Raw genomic sequence first — 21,789 nt, forward strand, 5'->3', positions numbered from 1 at the left:
TCAGTAATTGGGATAGCTGCTAAATGTAGAGGGACTGGGGCCCAACCTCACACATTACTAATAATGTTCCATAAGCAACCTGCACAAATGAAACACAATGAAATACAAACTGTTTATGACGAGTTTAGCCAAAAATGTCAGGAGTGCAAAGGTGACACCTAAATAATAACAGACTGGTCAGTTCATCATAATACACTGTATTAACCTGTATTGTGATGTGTTATTACTGTATTAAAATGTGTGCATATACACTATGCGTCCAAATGTTTGTGCACACCCCATCAAATGAATGCATTCAGCTCCTTTAGGTTGCACCCATTGCTCGCACAGATGTGTAAATGCACACATACACACAGCTTGTCTAGTTCCTGTAGAGAAGTCCTAATAGAATACGACTCTCTAAAGCAGATGAACATGAACCTATTAGCACCATGCCTAATGCTAGTCATTGGCTAGAGCGGTATAAAGCCCCACCAGCATTGAGCTGTGGAGCAGTGGAATGATAGTGTTCCATCCAGTACTTTGAAAATGAGTTGGGGAGTTGGAGATAATGTAGGGTGGTGCACATCCAACAACGTTGTGGACACTCTTGTCGCTAAATGCAATCCAATCTAATCCACACAGCAATGCTCCAAAATGTTGTAGAAAGTCTTCCCTGGACGGAAGAGGCAGTTACTCTAATAAATAAGCATGATAAACTCTTTTTAATACCCATGATTTCAGAAGAAAAAATTAATGAACAGATGTCCATATATGATGGTTGAACCAGCTTTCAGGAAGTGGAAATGAGGCGTTAGTTGAGCTTGACTAACGACTGGGCAGATGTTTGAAATCTCATCTGTCCCAAAACACCAGAGTCAGAGCTCAGTAACTGGGAGAGCTGCTAAAGGGTGGGGTAGCTGCTGTAGGGGGACTAGGGCCCAACCTCACACTTTTTGGTCTTTGCTAAATAATAATAATAAAAAAAAAACATTTAAACAAATTACAGATTAAACAGATTACTGCGATTTTTCCATGAGCAACTTGTGAACCTGTGCTACTGATTAAAACATAAACTTTGTTTCCAGCACCAACCGTTTATGAAGAATTCAGATAGGACTGGTCAGTTCATTGTTATAGTCTCTTAAAGTTCTTATTTCCAAAGGTTTGCATCTGTATTCCGTCGTTAAGAACCAGGGCTTTCACAACATGTTGTGCTTCGGAGCCATTCTTGAGCTCTTGAGGTGCCCAAACCTTTGCATGGGGCTCCTTTCATTTTTTGTCTTTTGTGGATGGGTTGAAACTGTAATACTGTAGAACTAATAGAAGTAATAGAACTTTGACCAGAGGTTCATATAATTTGGTATGCCGTTGTATGCAGTTCACACGATGCTCATTGGTGCAGTCTAAGCTTCCACTTGTTAGCACTTGTTAGAAAATTCAGCTTTAGCTTTAGAATTAGATTTAGATACAAAAAACATCCTAGCCAATCAACATTTTGGGGGAGAAAGAGAAAATAGTGAAAATTTGATTTTCCATTATGTCTCTAAGCTTTTTTCTGATTGTTATATGTCCAAACATAATTTTCCCTCTTTACTACTCTTGCATGGTTCTCTTTTCCATAATCCTCAACACAGCTCTTATTTCCTGCCCTCATGATTCACACCAGACACATGATCACATGTTTTCCCTCTGTTCCACAGTGTAATCCACAAACTTGCATACAATATGCTCACACATCATGAATGTTTATGTATGCATAAGACATGGTTTTCTGCATTGTTTGGTTATATTGCTAGCACATGTCCTCAAACTAGAAAACCGTACTACTATGAAACTGTGCCAGGGACAATATAGCCCTATATCCCCTGCTGAAGTCAGCACTAATTATACTAGCGTTAAGGAGAGCCTTGGAGTTTTGGTGACCTTGTCAGTGCGAGACTGTGACTGATTAGGAATGAGGCATTGTTTACAGTATGCACCTATTAAACCTAGTATACCTATTTTGAAAGCACATGATTACCCTTGAAATACAATATTACTCAATTATCGCATGGTAAAGATACCATATGACCTTCAAATCCAAGAGTTGCACGCTAGTAATGTTACACCACACTGCTTTAATAACTAACATCTGTTTTCATCAGTTTCAGTGTGCAACTGAACTAGCATAACCCTCGCTAGTCCGACTGTGGGGTTACCAATTGCAGAGTTGAACCCATACAGAAATCGAATCTGTAACCACTCTTGGGTCGGATGACACTAATGAGACGTTGCGGCATGGACTGTATTTGGTGACGGAAGGCGTTCATTATAGAGGTTAACTGGTCCACAGTGGTGCGCTGATTGCTCTGTTCCACTTGCTGGAGTCATTGCTCCCCTCTGGCATCAACGGCCCATGGGGCACCACTGTTACGCTGTTGGGAGGCACTCCAGCATCTCTGGTAGCATCTCTGATATCGCTAACTTTGTGGGATGTTCTAGAGTCGCCGCGGTGAAGGTTATAACGAGAATGGACTTCTCACCCATTGAGTGACTCCCAATGGCATAACAGTGGTGCCCCATGGACCATTGATACCAGAAATCTTGCAGATCTTGCAGAAGCCTGCATATACCTAGGTACCATATGCACATTTTTCATTTACATTGGGTTTGAATGTATTAGACAGTAAACGTATACAAATTTGAAATACCTTTAAGTAGCTGGTGAAACTTTTTAGGGTTAGGTTTGGTTTGGATATTTAATTTAATATCCAGTAAGTTATTTATCCCGTAGGTAGTTTACTATCCACATACATCATTTGCATGAGTTATCAAGTACAGTGCTGGGTACAAGGTATATAGAAACTAAAAGCCTGTCTAAAAATGCCTTTAAACAAACCTAACTTTGTCAACGCACTGGTGCGTAAGAGCACAGCTGTGTAACTGTCTGGGTGCTCCATTTTCATTATTGTGAAGCAAATCACTTTCCTCCCTAATTGAAGTTGAAGGCTGGTTACGAGAGTAATTAGCTTCCCACTTGATGTGTGTTTGCCATTATTATTGGCTGCACTGGGCAGGACACCCCCTCTGGTTTAAAAAAGTCCCACCTCCCTGCTTCCTTGTCAATTTAGCCAGCCAGGCTAAACTACAGTTGTCTTCACAGAGTTCAGAGTAAGGCATTTTTGACATGTTGGTGATTGAAGCAGGATGGTGTAATAGCAAACCAAAATTACATTGTAGATAATGAGTGTTTCTTTGCTGATTTTATCACAATTTAAACTCTGTGTGCAAAACTGGTGCACTGTTCAGCCCTGGCAGTACACGAACTGGTTCGATCTGTATGTGAAACACAACAGAAATCTGAAATCTGAAATGCATTTGAAATGAAATGCCAGACAGACTCTTTGTATATCATGGAAGTCAAATGATCAAAACATTTCTATGTTTAAATCTATATCAAATATTAGTTCAAACAGATTTCAATGCTTACTGCTATGTCAAAAGTGACAAACAAGGAACTCCAAAACACCTGACCACCCAAATTGTGGTAAAACTACAAAAAGAAAGCCATTCAGTCAGAAACAGACACTAAAAACTAGTTTTAGGCACATTTTCATGGTATCAGCGCTGAAAACTAGATATCTTAACCCCTAGACTACTTTATACAATAGTCTTCTCACATTGTTGGCACCCATGAAAGAAGTGAGGCTCTTCCACCTAAATCCAGCGTGAGAGTTGAAACCCTGACAGCATCAAATGTTGTCTTTGATCATTTGTTTGCGAGGTGCAGACCACGCTCGCTTTGGGCGGAGAGAAGGAAGAGGAACTCGAGAAACTCCGCTTGGAGTTCTGGGCGGCTTCAAGCTGATAAGAACCAAAGCCTTCTCGTGGTCCTTCTCTAAAACTTTTAGACTTTTTTGGGGTGGGGGTTGTATGTACTGTCTACATCATTATATCTTTATTAGACTAATACTGAACGATTGTTGTCCATTAAACAAGTTTAAATCTCTTTTGTCACACTTTGACCATTGGTTAGCTCAGAAACACCAGCTCAGAAAGACCTTTCCTTGGTTGAAAAAAAACAGTTGAAAACTCTCAAGAAGGTCAGCATTTCTTTGTAAAAGTCCACAATCAAGCGAAGGCATCACTAGAGTACATACAGAGCGTTTACTATAAGATGTAAACCACTGGTAAGCCCCAACAATAGGAAGACCTGATTTGTTTCTGGCTTTGTACATGTGTTTTTACTGAGACCCAGTTGGGCTTTCCAAATAGGCCCCATGGTTACAGCTCACACTAATCTCACATGGGGCCCATCTAGTCACATGTACAACCCAATGGGGCCCATGTTTAACCCCTCGTGGTCCCCTCCACATCCATATGTGGGGCCAACGTGGAATCTGAGGGCAAAATGTTCTGGCTGGGCTACCCATACATCCCATACATAGTATTTTACACACTAAAAGTAAATATCTGAAAGTATGACTTAATATTGATTTATAGATATATCATCTGATATAACAGTATTGGATGATATGAAATCAGAATGTGTTACACATGTTATTTTGCATATGAAGCAATACAGCAAACACATTACATGACAGATACACGTTATATATTGATAACATGCTGATGGATCCTAAATGTTCACTGCAAAACCCTGCAGACAAGCTTTCATTTATCCTTTATTAATGGTAATACGTAGCTACCAGACAAGGTTGAGCGTCTTTATTGCCATGTGCTCCAGTGCCTCTCTTTAAACAAATCTTGAGCTCCAACAGCTAGATGATCCAGTTCTGCCTGCAATGAGTGAGATGGTGATAAAAAGCGAGATCCCCAGGGAAGAGAAAGAAAGAGAGATTGAGAAAGACAGACAACACAATAGAATATTCAAGGTCCAAAAATGGAATGAAAACAGCTTTTCCTCTGTATGCATCACTGCTCTTTCATTATAACAGTTCCTGCTTTAACAACCGGTTCAGTTCGTGAACAGCTTACAAATCAGCTGAGTTGACTCAGGTCTGCTGGAGCAGGAAAGCACAAAACTCTCAAGTATTCCTGGGATGAAGAAGCACCGCTCTGTAAGAAAGATATGCACGTGTTAATGAAATGTTTGTTTCTATTCTGTTTTTATGATCGTGAATACTCTATTATACCTTCTTTTCCCCTCTATCTGCCTCTTTCCACCTGACTACCTCTCTCTTTCTCTCTGGGAGCAGAGCCAGCAGGCCATGTCGGAATGTGTTGGGGAATAAATGATGTTTAGATATTGGAGTCTAAGGTGAATCCTGTGAAAGGACACCTTTTCTAGCACCCTATATCTGTCCAGAATGTTTTTCGCTTCTTTTGCAAATTTGCCAGAAACATTGTTCTACTCTGTATACAGACGGCGGACTAGTTAAAGGAAAAACCTAAGAAACGAGTGCAGATGCTTCCAGACAGGTGTAGTGCATGGTACAATAAAGTAATTACCGTCCCACCATGCTGTGTGGCATGTATGAAAAAAGATCTAAGTGGTCTAAGATCTAAGAGGGCTCATTATTGAGATGTGCATGCTGGCCAGGGCTTCATTAGGAACAGTGACTGAAATGAGATCTGCAGCCCTATCCAGCTACAGGGTGTTTCTCCCATTTCTCATTTTGCTGACTAGTAGGGGTGCTTGAGACTGCCCTGTATGAGGACCACACCGAAGGAACGTTAAATATTTAAAATGTCTTGTGAGACAGGTGAGGTCTGTTCAAAGTGGAGTGGTTTGTTTGACCAGCCCCTACGTTTGACAGCAGAGAAAGCACCCCCCCTAAATGTCCTTTTTTGGCTTGAATTTTTAGTTTAGTTTTTTTTTTTTTTAATCAAATTTTCTCCCTTGTTTTGCCATTTAGCTTAGCCTATTAACCTATACACTCACCTGGACTTTCCCCATCACTCGCAATTCTCCCAACACTAGGGTGAGGGTGAGGACAAGCACACTTTTCGACCTGCCACCAATGCAGCATCATTAAGCAGCAAACACACTTGGATGAAGCGTAGCGTCTCCAGCTTACAAACAGTGAATGTTCAGACTATGGAAACGTTTTTGCAACATCAGCAAGCTGTGGCCTTTGAGGAGGGCCACTTCACTTGGGACTGGGTCTACATTTAGATCCAGAATAAGGGCTGGAAATTGTGGCCAAAAAAAAAACACATTCAGTTACTGATTCAGTGTGATTGTCGAGCAGAAGTGTGATAAACAATGCAAATCAGAAGAGCAGCTGTTTTTCAGCTGACTGAGAATGTCAAGGCAGGACGTGATCAGACTGACAGCAAGAACAGTTAGTCCCCAGCTGCATAGACAGGAATATTAGAGTAGGGCTGCAGTGCATAAGTCCCTCATTGCAAAAATGAAGGCACATGTGAGAGTTCAGTTAAGAGGCACTAGTCTACTGAGATGTGGAGAAAAGTGACCTCGACTGATGAGTCATCCCTCATCATATTCTTCACAAATGGACGAGTGCATTTGTGGCGTTCCGCGAGAGAAAACTTCAGGCCTGAAGACTCTTGCGGTGAAGAGGCCTGCTGGCTCTGTTACGCTGGCATGGTCCACTCGTCCTCTCAGGAAGAAGGTCACTGTAAATCAATACCAAGTTATTCACCTTTTTCCTATGATGTAATGAAGCCACCAGATTGTATTAGTTAGTGCTCTAATCCACCATCTTTAGAACACCAGTTTAGGGAATATCATTTGGAAGGCATTAAGACTTGTAGAAGCTATGGCCTAGACCCTTAATAACACATATTTTCCTTTACTGTATATATCCAAATGTTGCACCCAGTTGCACCTGGCTGTCTGAATACAGAAACACAGATGGACATAGCTTGTCCAGTTTATGTGAAGAAGTGCTGCCAGTAGAATAGGCGTGGGATAGAGGGATATAAAGCCTCCCAACATGGTGGAATGATGGTGGGATGAGTTGAGGATGAGGTGGGGTGTTGTTTATCCAGCAGTCTGACCTCACTAACGCTCTTGTCGTTAGAGAGATACAATGAACAAGCCAGTGTCCCAATACTTTTGTTCCCATCCTTTATTTTCTATCATTTTTATCATTGTCTTTTGAATCGTTTAAATTGTCTGAAGAGACTGTAGCTGGGTTAGCTTTTAGCCTTGCCCTTACTCACTTCCCTAGGTTTGGCTTTCTCGAGTCTTACTGGTAAAAAATTAAGAACTCCTCCTTCTGATGTGTGTTTTGCTCCAGTTTGGTTGTCAGTTAAGAGAGACTAGTTTGTTGAGGTAGCGCATGTTCAACACTATAGCGCAGATTCCCATGTGGCCCCCTCAGTTTGAGTTCCCTTGAGGCCTGGTTCAGGTAGCAACCTGTATTCCCATATCTACTTTCCAGTCCTGGTTTGATTATGCCGATTTTTGCAACACTGTTTGAGGTTCATGGTAGATCAGTTCCATGTACTCAACTCCCATTTTTGAACTATGCCAAGGGAAATAGGGTTTGACAATCTAGGGCCCCTTTAATAATGACGTCTTATGTATTTTGACAAAGAACAGATTTTCCTTCCTTACTGAGAAAATTACAAAGGGATTTCAAACAGAAAATGAAAAGTCATGAAGAAAAGGCAGAAGTAAAATGTTTGACAGATTGTCTCATGAAAAAAAGTCTAGAATCAAACAGCTGTGCATGTACACAAGACTTTGTGATGGTTTACAGTTTTTGAGAAACCTGTATAAGGAATTTGGACCAAATTAAGACCAAATGTGACATTTCTTACAACAAGAATCAATAACTGTACAACAGATCAGCAGGAGCTCAATGCCAAACTGCATTTCAATAAGGTTAAACCATATGAACTACGACCAGCCTATTATCACATCGCTTTATTACTTTTTCTTAAAATATGAAGACGTATTGAGGCTTCAATATCTTCAATATCTTTGCTTGTGCTTTGTTCTTGCAGGGTTGTCTTATATGAGTGCTGTCCAGGTTACATGGAGCTGGAGGGAATGCGCGGCTGCCCTGCAGGTTGGTACTGGCTGATAATGGTTGCACCCTAAGAATGTCTGTAACAGCTGAACCTCAATTACAGGGTGATCTTCTTCAGAATGACCCTACAACACTGATCGCAATTCATTCAGCCATATTAAAGCTGTAATTATACTGTATCATAAAGTCCAAAGCCCTTTATGGTTTATTGCTTCTGCTTGTTTGAAATTGCTATGTGGAATTCTCATTTTCAAAGTTATTGGCTTTCATAGAGCTTTTGAGTTCATTATGATGGGAGTTCAAAGGTTTAGGTTAACTCAGAGGTCAAACTGTGATTAAATATGGAGCTACTAATAATTTATCTGTTCAGAATGGGGGCGTACAGCCTGTCAAAGCCTACTGGATGAGTAGGCAATAATATGTATTAAATTAAAGGCCGGCAAAGGAAACTATTAATTGTTAAAAATAACATATGTAGTGTTGTCCATTTAGCATATGTATAGAAATTGGTTAATAGCTTAATTAGCATATCATCACTGACATGCAAAAACCTTATCTTGTATCTCTTAACTTTTAAATAACAAGAAACAAAAAGTCCCATCTTTTGGTGGAAGTTATTGGAAAAACATTTAATTCCAAGTCAATTTGGAACCATATATGTTCTTTTCCATGTAAAAGAATAACAGTAAAATAGTGAAAATAAATAAACCCATTCTAAATAGATCTGATTAAACCAATTAGGGACAACACACAAAGGATACGGAGGAAAAACAATCATAGCTGTGGGTGAAAAATATGATAAATTAAATCCCTTCCCCTCTACACATAATTTTTTTCTATGATGTTGAATTAAAAGTGTTTGTGGAGTCATTGTCTTGATGATTATAAAGCCACCCTCAGTGCGATACAGTATAGAGTTTAAATCTGTATGGAATGACTGCTCTATTCTTACGGTGTACATTCTGCTTTGTCCCCCAGCGTCCCCCATTGACACTGTATATGGCACGCTGGGCCTGCTGAAAGCTGACATCACAAAGCAGTATTCTGACATATCCAAGATTAAAGAAGAAATTGATGGAAGTGGCACCTACACCATGTTTGCTCCTAGCAATGATGCCTGGAACCAGTTAGATGGTGTATGTACTGTCTTCTGTAACCTCAGCCAGTTTCACATTCTTGTGGAACGTTTGCATGTATGCAGTTGAGCGGGTTTACTGGGATGTGGACATACACTATATGTCCATCTTATAAATGTAGATGAGCAAATGCAGCATGTCTAGTCCCTGTAGAAAAGTCCTGCCAATAGAATAGTTCTCTCTGGAGCAGATAAACATAAACCTATTGGCACCATTCTTAATGCCAGGTGTGGACTACAGGGCTATAAAGCCCCCAGCATTGAGCTGTGGAGCAGTGGATTTGTGTTCTCCGGAATGATGGTGCACCATTCAGTACTTTTGGGATGATATTGGAAGTTTAGGATGAGGTGGGGTGGTGACCATCCAACATCCTGACCTCACTAACGTTCTTGTTGCTAAATGCAATCGAATCCTCACAGCAATGCTCCAAAATCTAGTGGAAAGCCTTCTTCCCTGGATAGTAGATAAACTCTTTTTTTAACACCCTTGATTTTGGAATAAACAATGAACGAGCAGGTGACCCAATACTTTTGTCCACATAGCGAATTTCATGACATGCTGTGTTGCGAGTATTTAAATATTCCCAGAAATTTAATTTTAAGAAATTTAATTTTACATATTTATATAAAAAAATATTGCATACTGTTTTTTTCTGCATTTCAACAGACTGCAAGAAAGGCCCTGGAGAGCAATGTGAACAATGAGCTGTACAACGCCTTGCGCTACCACATGGTCAATAAGCGCCTCCTTACTAAAGACTTGAAGAATGACTTAATCTTGGACTCCATGTATAACAATCTGCATCTACACATCAACCACTACTCGAATGGAGTATGTATCAAAATATACACCATGCAATTCACATATTCACATTCTGTATATATATATATGTATATATATATATACTTCTTGAGCATTTCTATATCTATGTATAAATTCTATATTTTATTTATGTCAAATAAAACGCAGCTGTCATTGTGTTGGTCTGATTGAGAGCTCTGCTTTTGTCTTGGTCTAGATCGTGACCGTCAACTGTGCCAGAATCATTCACGCTAACCAGGTGGCCACAAATGGAGTAGTGCATTTAATTGACCGGGTAATCAGTGCAGTGGGTAGCACCATGAAGGAGGTGATCAACAGCCATGAGGACCTCAGTTCATTGAGTGTATGTATTTTAACCTATTCTCTATCATCACACAGCGATCACACTGTGCAGCATTATTTTGCCATAGTTGGGCCACATTGAGAGGAAATTAAATTATCAAGAACGTGAACTAGGGATTGGCAAAATAATGATATTTGGTTGAAATCATGATACGTGTTAGCGCGATACACATCTCGCTACACATCACAAACTCATCAACTCCATATTTCGATACAGTGCAGCAGATTTTGAATATAAATCACTACTCAGTATAACGTAATAACGTAACGTAATAAAACATGAAGAAGGTGAACAGTAAACCAATGCCAGAGCATCCTAAGACAGAAAAATGGCTTGATTGTGAAGCTCCTGTGAAGCTGACACATTGGGTGCTTGTGAGGCTCTTAGGTTAACTCTTAGGCTAATGTCGTACTTGGCAGCCTTAAAAGCACCTGACACTTCTGCTTCATCTGAGCTTCTTCAGTAGTTTCCCCTCCACAAAATGGTAAGAGCAGACGCGTGGACGTTTGGGTGGTTGACACAGGTCCTCTTTTTTGGAAGGTGGTGGACATGTGGACACGTTTTGTGTTGGAAAGCCAGTTAGGTCTGCTTTAAATACCTCTAAATGTTGTTAAATGGCCTATTGGAATGCTGGGTTAGCATACCTAGCTACCCTATGATCAGTGTCCACAGCAGTAGCCTACTTCAGACTGCATACACTTTGAATATGACACAACCATAAACCATTTGATATGAAATGACCCGGAATTCGAACACAAGTGGAAAAATTCATTTTTGAAACTGGACGTGGTGAAATAATCACTACATAGCTCACGATGCTGTTCATTGGAAATTGCAGAAGCTCAAATTCCCCATTTTACGATTCAGACACACAGAGAACAATGGCCAACATGCTCAATAGTGTCCTAGAATGCAAATAGGGAGCCATTCTGTCACAGTCATGTAAAACAATGAATTCAAAATGGGCTGCTTCTACAACTGAGTGTCCTTAAATTGGCTGGAGAAATGACTGGATTTACTACATCAAACTTTTTTATTTCAGAAAAGTAAGGAATGTGAGTTTCCATATGGAAAAAATGTTTGTGCTTTATCCAGTATAGTTGCCATTTTGGAGATGCATGGGTTTGATCTCTAGAAGGTTACACTTCCAGACAACTATGCACTTCTAATCTCTCAGCTCTGTTCTCCATGTAGGCTGCTTTTAATGTGGAATCAAGCCTGTTAGAGAAACTAGGCGAGCCTGGACACTACACTCTCTTTGCTCCGACCAATCAAGCCTTCGATAACATGGACAGAGATGTCATTGAGCGAGTGCTAGGAGACAAGACTGTCCTCCAAGGTAAGAAGTAGTACTTCTCAATAATAACTGAATTTGTAAGCACCTTTTATGGTAACATGCTTTAATCAAGGTCTATGAAAGCAACACTGCTGGCTTTAGAGACTTCTTCATTGCTGTGGAATGTATGGCAAATAAGGACATGCTAGGTAATACAGCCTTTAGCTGTCATTACTCAACTGACCTCTGAAGATTTGTGCCTCCTGTTACTAAGTAAACAGCCTGAATGCAGCCTTTTGGAAGCTGTGTTCGATTCTCAGACAGTGGGCAAACAGCAGGGCTAACCACCAGTCGCTGGTGGCATCCAAAGTCAAGACAGACTGCTCCCACTCACTATTCCTGGGAGGAAATGCTTGAACAATGCTGTATCAAGTCTTGAAAAACAATGACTTTTTGTGGTCTTTCTGGGTTTTAAATGCTGCAGTTTCTATACCAAAAATCTGCTTGCCTTTCCAGAACATTTTCATTTTCTCACCATTCAAATAATCAGAAGCACATTTGATGATGTTGAGGTCTGGACTGGACTGAGGTAGTCAAATGGTTGTTCTGAGAGGACCAGCAGCTTGAGCAGTTTCATTCAATCAAATGTTCCTCTGTTTTCTCAGTATGAGCTTCTTGATCAGCTTCGCATTCTTTTTAGAACCAGTATAATCAGCAGAGATTTGGAAGTAACATCTATGAATTTGTTCAGATCTTGATTTTCTCATCTTGCTCAAAGATGACATCTTTAAGTGCTGTTTACCTGGTTGATGGCATGACTTGGACATGGACTACCAGGTCTTGCAATCAACTAATTCTAAACTATGAAAGAAAAATAAAATGCAGATAGTAATAGAAATCCAAAGTTGGAATGGGGAAAGAAAGAGTTTCTTTTTAACCAAGGAGATGGTCCTTGCACTCCCTCTGACTGAGCCTGGTTTAAACCTCTTGCAAGTCCACATTGTACATAAGAGATTCACTTACCAGCATAATATGTGAAATCTTGATCCTTTTAAGAAAGAAAAGTAACATCTTAACACTGAAACTTTCCCCCATTCCTCTTCAGGTTGGCTGTCCTAGATAAAAGGTGATTCCTAGAAATAGTACTTCTAGGAATGCTTTTATACTTTTATATAAACTTTTTATATAGTTTTTGCCAGGCTAGATGCCTTGGTCAGGACAATACTGATGGTTTGGAAGAACAACCCTTTTTGTACTCAAATGTTTGAAGTGAAATTATACCGTAAACGTATGTTAGCTAGTCTACTCAGTGGTAATCAGTGTTTGCACGTAACATTATGTGTACATTAGTTGTAATTGTTGCTGTTGTGTGTGTGGATGAGGGTCACTGTATATGCACTACTTCATATCTGACTACAAAAATACAATGTGCAATACCCCCCACACGTGTTCAATTAAGAGTCATTTGCAATTACCTGTAAATAACCTGTAAATAATATTGTTTTTGCTTTTTTAACTTTTTTCATTTATTTTGTGTATATAGTGTAATTTATCTACATTTTTGTAACTGAGTGTCTTGCTATCCCTTTCTGCTGTGACACCGATAATAAAGGATTATCTTATCTTATCTTATCTTATCTTATCTTACACCACTGAGTAAAAAGGAATGTTTTGATTTAGCCAAGCTTTTCATGACCTTCCATAAATGCCATATTTATACTTTTTTGAAAGCTGTAAATAAAGAGGTCAGAGTAAACAGCCAGTGTTTACTACTGTTCTCTGTAGTCAGGCTGACTTGACCATACAGCACTTTCAATTTGAAGGCACCGGGGAGTTACATCATGAAAAGTTCACCTGCCAGTTGCAGGGACCACCAAAAGACCTTCTGGATGATTGAGTCTTTTAGTCACGTTGTGTGCGTCACCTGTAGGTCAGGAATATTGTTTTTTTTTTTTTGCTGGGGTTGTTCTGCTCATTCTGGAGATGCCCACAATCAAAAGTCAAAGATTTGCCCTGTAGCACATTTCAGAGCTGGCCATTGTGTCCAATACCAAAGCAAATTAACCAAATCTGGCTGTACACCGAAATAAGTGTGCAGTGCGATAGACCTAGACATTACGAGAGATCAGAGGAGTCAGATGCTCCAGCAGCTGCTCCAAAGCGTATGAAATAGAGTGCCAGACCTCCTTAGGGCTGCAGTGTTCTGGGTCATAAGCCAAGCCTGCTTTATTGGTAGGAGTGTAAGCTCGCCAACCCCTCCACTGTACTGGCTTTGTTCAGACCTGCTAAGGTGGGGGATACAAGAATAAAACCATAAGGAGGATTGATATTGATTGATATAACATTAACCCCTCAAAAAAACAAAAAAAACAAACAAAAAAAACTTTGCATAAACAGAGAGTGAGAATTAGCAGAGCAGACAGAGCTCCTGGGAAAGTGATAATGCTCACTGTGGTTTCTGAGAATGTCCACTAGCCCTTCCAGATAGCCTCTGCACAGGAAGGCCTGGGGGAGTGTTTGGCAGATTAGGTCTGGTTTTTGTGTGCTTTACTGTCTACTGTCAGTGACCCCAGACAGTTTGAGTGGACGCGGTCTACTGTGTGAATTAAACATGATTCAAATCCTCTTTCCTTGCATTGTCTAAATGTCTCTCTCTCTCTCTTTCTCTTTCTCTCTCGCTCTGTCACTCTCCCTGTACACCAGCCCTTCTGAAGTACCACCTCCTAAACTCAATGCAGTGCTCAGAAGCCATAATGTCTGGCTCAGTTTATGAGACAATGGAGGGCAGCAATATTGAAATTGGCTGCGATGGTGACAGTCTCACAGTTAATGGCATTAGGATGGTGCTGAAGAAGGACATTGTTACCAGCAATGGGGTCATCCACCTTATTGATCGAGTTCTCATGCCTGACTCAGGTGACTGCTGCTCTTTGTATTGTCTCACTACAGATACTAGTGTAAATCTCCCAAAAAACTTCAATAGACCAACGTTATTCAGGTAAATTTTGCCATGTTAAAAAAAAAATATATGACCTACATGGTTTGAAGGTCCTGACATCCCTCTATTCTTTCTCTCTCCTCCTGAAGCTAAGCAGGTGACGGAACTGGTAGGCGGCACCCAGAGCACTTTTGGTGATATGGTGTCTGAGCTGGGCCTGTCTGCAGCGATGAGCCCTGGCACTCAGTACACACTGCTCGCCCCGCTCAATGACGCCTTCACTGGTGCGTTTAACACCACGCCACAGCAACAGGACAGCACAGTTAATGAAAAAGACACACTGAGAGAGCTGTGCTGACACACTTCTAAAGCTGAATTAGCTAATCTGGTTTCAGTTACATGTATATTACATTAATGGCATTTAGCGGATACTGCCATCCAGGGTTATTTGCATTACAGAGGCATTACAGTTATCAAAAATGTGCTGTTTTAAATTGCCATTATACAGAGACCTCCAAAATTCTTGACTTTATTAATATAAAATTAGTGAAATAGATATGAAAGGATCTTTGCTTTTCATCTTGTTCTTAATATATCTATACGATAAATCTGACCTTTCAGTTGGGCACAGCCAGTAAGACATGAAGCATAATTAGCCTCACTCTCTGCGGATGGGTTGATTAGCCTTCCCTCTCCCCTCATCCCTTAGCGCAAAGCTAGTCAGCAGGCATCTGCTAACTGAAAAACTGGCCATCAATGTTCTCCTCTGAACATGTTAATCTGAAAAGATGTGGTGGCTGGCCTCATGTGACTTGGAAGAAGCACATGCTAGCCTTACCCCTCCCAGCAATTCCAGGCAAGACCAGGACCAAGCTGGCATATGGAAACTAGAGATGGCTAACTTGGTGATGCTTATTTGTACTAAGCATGCCAGTAACTCTGGAATGGACTGTGTCTGTGATCCCAAAGTGCCCAATTTTCTCCTTATGCCAAAAGTAGTAGCATTGGGCCTAATGTATCAAACATCTCAGAGTAAAAGTACAATCAATCATGTGACTAGCTGAAAATGTCATAAAACACCAGCTGCTCCAACAGCAGTATCCTAATGTTATTATCTGCGTGTGACCTGTAGATGAGGTGATGTCAATGGACCAGCGTCTGCTGAAGATCATTCTGGAAAACCACATCCTGAAGCTGAAGGTCACCCTGAGTGAACTTTACAATGGCCAACTGTTGGAGACTCTAGGGGGGAAATTCCTGAGGGTCTTTATCTACCGCACGGTTAGTATGTATGTGTGTTTGGATGAAAGAAAACGAGAAAGTGTGAGCACAAGAGGCTGATTGTTCAAGTTTGAGCAGCCATAAAGTGTGAATGATGATAACCACTTGCTCAGCTGGTTTAAACAACTGCTGTTTAAATGCTTCCCTGATTGAGCCCTCAGCAATCATGTGTAATCCTTTGTTTGGTTTAACACATGCACCTCATGTTATTAGTTGAGCTGCCTTTCCTTCCTTCCTCAACGCCTATTATTCTCCAGCTCTCTGAAAACGATCCAACAAGCCTGTCAACATCATGTACGGCACGTGTCCTGTGTTGCATTCCTGTGCTCACCAAATTGTGTTTTGATAGGCTGTGTGCATCGAGAACGCCTGCATGGTCAGAGGTAGTAAGGAGGGAAGCAATGGCGCTCTTCATCTGCTCACATCTTTGATCAAACTGCCCACGACCACCATCTATGAGCTACTGGAGGCAGATGGACGCTTCACGTGAGTCTACACCAATCAATTGCCATTATTTGTGTGCACCCCAGGATCAGTATCACAGAATTACTGCGAAATTGGTACCACATGTCATGGGATGAGGTACAGCAATTGGTTCATAGAGGCAAATAATGACTAGGCCTGGAATGAGAAATCGCTCCAAAAAGACATTGTTAAATGGAGGTCACTCGAAAAAAGGCATTGTTAGCTTGTTTTTTAACACCACATTCTGGAAGTGCCAATCTGGCAGGCCAATGTATGGTTTGCAAAGACAGAGGAAGAGGAATGTGCAAAAATTTACAGCTCAACTTTGCTGGTGAACACGGAGCTCCTGTGTTGATCTTGCTTTGATAAAAGGCCATTTGGGCCGTCTTTTCTCTGTCTGAACTTGCTGGACTTGGTAGCTTTGGTAGCAGATAGTTATGTGAGTTGTGGGGGTTGCACACTGTATAAATACAGTATATGAAGTCATTACGGAAAGGTTTGGCTGGGGTGTTTCAGAGTGTTCCTGTCTCTGATGGAGAGCGCCGGGCTGACAGAGTTGCTGAAGCAGGAGGGAGCCTACACAGTCTTTGCCCCCACTGACGATGCCTTTGACGGCCTGACGGAGGAGGATATGACTCTTCTCACCAGTAACCCACCTTTTTTCTTTCTTCTCAATCCTCCTCTGCTCCATTTCTGCCTACTTTGACCTTTTTCTCACTTGTAGGCCATTGACAGAAGCAGGGAAATCCAATCCAAAGTGTATTTAAAGATGTTTCTATTAAAATGTCAAATGTTTTTATTAAAAAGCCAATTCATGATGTAATTATCTGTAAATAATTGAGTAATCGAATAATTACATAACTCAAATGTATAGCAAAGGGAAGGGTATAATAATGACTGCATCATATTTTTTGGCATTAATTTTTTTATGTAATATTCTAATATTCTATTCTAACAAGCCTAATCAGTCTGATGTCATCTGAGAAAGAACCTGTCTCACCATGAACCACAAACTCTAATTTTTGCCCCTGCTGTTTAGCTGATGTGAACGCTCTGCGGACAATCCTGCTGTACCACTTCAGCAATGGCGTGTTTCTCAATGGAGGCTTGGAAGGTGGAGTGACCAACCTGCTCAAAACCATCCAGGGCAACAACCTTCAACTGCTGTCTGTGCGTACATTTAGACTGACTTCACAACTCAACATAGCAATATTAGTCAATATGTTAGTGTGACTAATATTGCTATCCCTATCTCTACATTTAGCCATTACTTCAACTACATTAAGCAAAATGACATATTTATGACATATTTATGAATTCCAAATAGAACTTCATTTTGTGGAAAATTAGGGTACATAAAAAACCTGATTTGGCCCCTTTCCACATACATTTGTGGAATCTGGGATTTGAGTTTACACTAGTCTGTTATATATAATAATCCAGTCTGATGTAACCAGTTATAAGCAGTCTGTTATATATAACAGACTGGTGTAAACTGGCCCAGTATTCCTGGGCTTTATAAATAACATGCAAAATTGTCAACATTTTTGAATCACAAATATATGTGCTTACCCTGACCCTTGGGTTGTTTGTTACACTTTTGTTGTGCTTTCTTTTCCATTTTGTATTCAAATTAATATGCTTTTTACAATTTCTAACAATAATATTAACAAACATAACTGTATCGCAAGCTAACCTTAGCTTTTCCTACTCACAACTCAACTGCTCAGAAAAATACAGCTTATAATTTTTTTATCATTCAAATAAACCCCCACAAACATTGATTATTTTTATTTAACTGTAAGCAGTACAGTCTGCATATTTTCTGAAAGTTTACACATAGACTTCTGTCAGTTATGATGCCGGAACATCTGTTTAGCCAACTCTGTTCAAATCAGATTCCTTAGATTCTGTTAACTAATGCTGGGTTGTTTCCGCAAAATAAATAGTGACCCAGCTGATCGGCTACAACTAACCCAGTACTACTCAGCACTGTAAAAATAACCCACCAAAATGACCCAACAGACTTTCTTGTAGCTACACGAGAGGCTATTTATTACTATTACAATGTATTGCTTTCAATAGTTCAATAATTAAGTAGGATTATTTCCATGGTGTAAATGCAGAATTCACATAAACGTAAAAAAATAAATCACCAGCTCTGCACAGAGTAAAGGCAGAGTCCAGACATCCAGACATTTAGTGAGAAAACAGTGCCTGTATTTTTTAGCCGGTGACTGTATGTATCATATTGCAGCCTCCTGCTCTCATACAGCATTCTGCCAAAGACGTGTTTCACTGCTAACATTATTGATTACTGTTTTTTGGTTTTTTTTCTGTTACTGGTTTTATTGCAACAGTCAATCAGTGTTGTGTTTTTTTTGTACAGATACTTTCGACTATATGTATTTTGGTATGAAATCAAAGCAAGCAGTAGCGAGAAATACCATTCATCAAGAGAGCCTAAATGGTACCATTTGAAAGCTGTGTTTAACCCCCTTAAAAGCTAATAGGCTAAAACACCTATTACTAAAGAATAGCCCCACCAGTTTGTACAGACATCCCTGTAGTTACTAAATAATATGCTTTAGTGTGTAATAAGCCTTATAAGGGCAACAGTCCCAGGCTGAATTTATTATTTATATTATTTATTTAAACATAATTCAAAGACTTACATGACGCACTATGTAATTTTATGAGGACACACACACACACACACACACACACACACACACACACTCATACATACAAATATTCAGCATCCTGTTATTACATTACATTCTCTTTCACATTCTACTGCTAGTGGCTTTCAAACAGCAATGATACATCCGGTATAAACACAAACATGATCTCAAGTGCAGCTCCATTTTCATGGGTTATTACAGTAAGAGAGCATTTCCCTTAATTACCATATATAATTAGATCATTACACTGTTAACTTCTAGGGGACTTGCGTTTACCAGAAGTATATTAAGCAGGCCTAGCTGTCCAGGTGATTGTTTCAGCTACTCTGTTTGCGGTGGAGTGATTCATTAGAGGGACTTTAAGATGCTTGCCAAAAATTATGTCCTGTTTATATAGGGGAGGAAGGTTTTGACAAGCCCTTTATGGTCAGAAATGCAATTAAGTCTGGGACACATTTCCTGAGTCGTCTCCTTTCTGAAGCCCTTGCATAAAAGTCTGCCCTCTCCCAGAGGGAGCCATGACAACAGAGGCGAAAAAGAGCCTGGACTCATTATATTACCATGATTCTTGAATCTCATTTTAATGAAGGAACGACGATGAACAGTAGCCTTCTATAATTCACCGTTCACCAAGATCTATCCTTTGGAGACAGAATTTAAGGTCTTCCTTATCTCCTTTTTCTCCATCCACGTTCTTCTTTAGGCAGTAATATAAGCTCCTCATTAATGCTGTTACTTATCTCCAACCTCAAAGCCTGGGTGTGTACATGTTCATGTTGGCGTCTGCTTACACTGATAAGAATCTGTCGGCTTCCTGCCGATTAGCTATCATCACTAATACGCCCACAATCCCCCCTGCCCTTCATCTGTCTATGCAACACCAGGAACAATGGCTTTTTTGTCTTCTCTGGGGTTTCCTTACAGTAATTAGGAGATCTGAGCTCAGACCCTCCATGCTCATAGCAAGGAAAGTGTTTATAGTATTTATATAGCCAGGAATGGTTAGTGTGGAAGGATCTCGAAGGAAAGAATATGTGCCTTGAGCAATAATTTTAAATGTGCTGATATTATGCAAGTTATTGTTCATCATTTGAATTTATGGTAAGATGAAAAATGACTACGATAGAAAAGACTGCATTTAGTCAAAGTTAGCTTTATTGTCTTTTCTTGCCACAGATGCATATAGAGTGAGAAACAAAGTATAGCTCTTTCAACATTATGTAATATAACAAGCAAGATGACAAATAAAAAAAAGAGCCCGGAGCAAAAGTGTTGGCACCTTACATGGTCAGTAGATAACACCAATTTTGCACAAGTATCACAATTTTCAGTTCTTGTTTGGGGGATTTTTTGCTAGTTTTAGTTCTACAATATTCCTGGGCCACCCTGCTATCCACAGATTTTTGATGATGTTTAGGTTAAAGGGACTTTTGTGTTCAGTTGAGGGGCATGGCAAAACCTTCAGCCCCTGGAAGTAGTCCATTGTTGATTTTAAGGTGTATTCAATATCATTATCCTACTGTGTAGAAGCCATCCTCTTTTACCTCTCAGGTCAGTGTGATGTTTTTGTTTTATTTTTCAGAATTTGCTGGAATTTAACTGAATCAAATCTTCTCCCTACCAATGAATGTTCCCTGTGCCACTGGCTGCAACACAATGACATGATCAAACCCAACCCAGTGCTTAACAGTTGGAGAGGTCTTCTTTTTATAAATATCTGCAACATTTTTTCTTTGAACATAACTTTGCTCATTTCAGGCAAAACTACACCACACAGCAGGACTTAGATATTTCCATTTGGAACCTTATGATGCTGAGTTTTGTGGTGAGGATGCAGGAAAGGTTTTCTACTGATGACTCTTCCACATCCAAGGTCCTATTTGTGCAGGATTTGCTGGCAACCTGAGGAAACAGCTACCTGAAATCACTTATATTTTATACCTAAAAGTTCTTATAGCCTTCTTCTGCTTTGTGGACATCCATTATTTTAATTGCTTTTCAGCTGCTTAGAGGAGCCCATGGCTGTTGATGGTAGGGACAAGAATTGAGTAGTCAGCTTATTCATAAATCTTTAAAATTTGCGAATTGTGAATGAATCATAGACCTAACAGGATAATTAAGGTCTGAGAATTTGGAAAGATTTGGAGCTCAAATCTTTTGGGGTGCCAAAAAGAGGCGCCTTTCCTTTTTTTACTCAACAATTGTACAAAACAACAACACACTAATCGTGCTTAAAATGTCTTAAAGAATGCTTAATATTGCTGCTGTCCAGTGAAAACCATGTATCTCCATGTATCTCGGTTTTTAGTTTTCTCCAGGGTTTGAGCCCTGTAGCTGCTCTGCACACTGTGTTAATAATTCTGCATAAACAGACTGATAAGAATGCTCTAAAAGTACTAAATAAACTTTTAATTTGCACTGACTTTCATTCAAAGTAAAAAAAAATTGCCTTCTCCTGTGAGAGTCATCATTTTGGACATACATATTTTTAATTGGACAGCTGCGATGTTTTACTTTGTGCCTTTCGGATATCAGTTCACATTATCTCATCACTTAACTATTCACAGTAATGCCAGGTTCACACCATGCAACTTTCAGAGTAATCAAATCGCTGTACTCTTCACACTACACAACTTGTTGCCTTGTAATCAGGAATCCTTTAGTGGTTGTGGTTTGTACACTACACGATTGCGATCAGCAACAAGTTGTCTGTACATTGATTTGCAGCGATAAAACACATAAAAGAAAAAGAAAAGAATGTGAATGCTTGTAGATGTTGTATAACTCCACCTCTGTCTTTCTCCTCACCCTGTGTCTTGCGCTTTCATTGGCTGTAGCTAGTCGCTGCATTAACTTTTAGTCCCAAAACTTTTTGCACTACCAGATTTAGAGTCGATTTAGAGAATAGATATAGCT

At 40.0% G+C, this 21,789-nt stretch overlaps 1 protein-coding gene across 1 annotated transcript in view; it reads left to right on the forward strand.

The window, feature by feature from the left end:
* Window positions 1–21,789, forward strand: part of postna (periostin, osteoblast specific factor a) — a 44,401-nt gene that overhangs the window by 9,167 nt on the left and 13,445 nt on the right. The window contains exons 3-13 of the mRNA XM_072659584.1: window positions 7,903–7,967; window positions 8,907–9,064; window positions 9,731–9,895; window positions 10,083–10,229; window positions 11,424–11,568; window positions 14,209–14,421; window positions 14,593–14,727; window positions 15,576–15,724; window positions 16,074–16,210; window positions 16,706–16,836; window positions 17,229–17,359. Coding sequence (XP_072515685.1) covers window positions 7,903–7,967; window positions 8,907–9,064; window positions 9,731–9,895; window positions 10,083–10,229; window positions 11,424–11,568; window positions 14,209–14,421; window positions 14,593–14,727; window positions 15,576–15,724; window positions 16,074–16,210; window positions 16,706–16,836; window positions 17,229–17,359 — 1,576 coding nt within the window. The remainder of the gene's footprint in view (window positions 1–7,902; window positions 7,968–8,906; window positions 9,065–9,730; window positions 9,896–10,082; window positions 10,230–11,423; window positions 11,569–14,208; window positions 14,422–14,592; window positions 14,728–15,575; window positions 15,725–16,073; window positions 16,211–16,705; window positions 16,837–17,228; window positions 17,360–21,789) is intronic.

This window comes from Salminus brasiliensis, chromosome 16, assembly GCF_030463535.1.
Source record: "Salminus brasiliensis chromosome 16, fSalBra1.hap2, whole genome shotgun sequence".
Classification (NCBI taxonomy): Eukaryota; Metazoa; Chordata; class Actinopteri; order Characiformes; family Bryconidae; genus Salminus; species Salminus brasiliensis.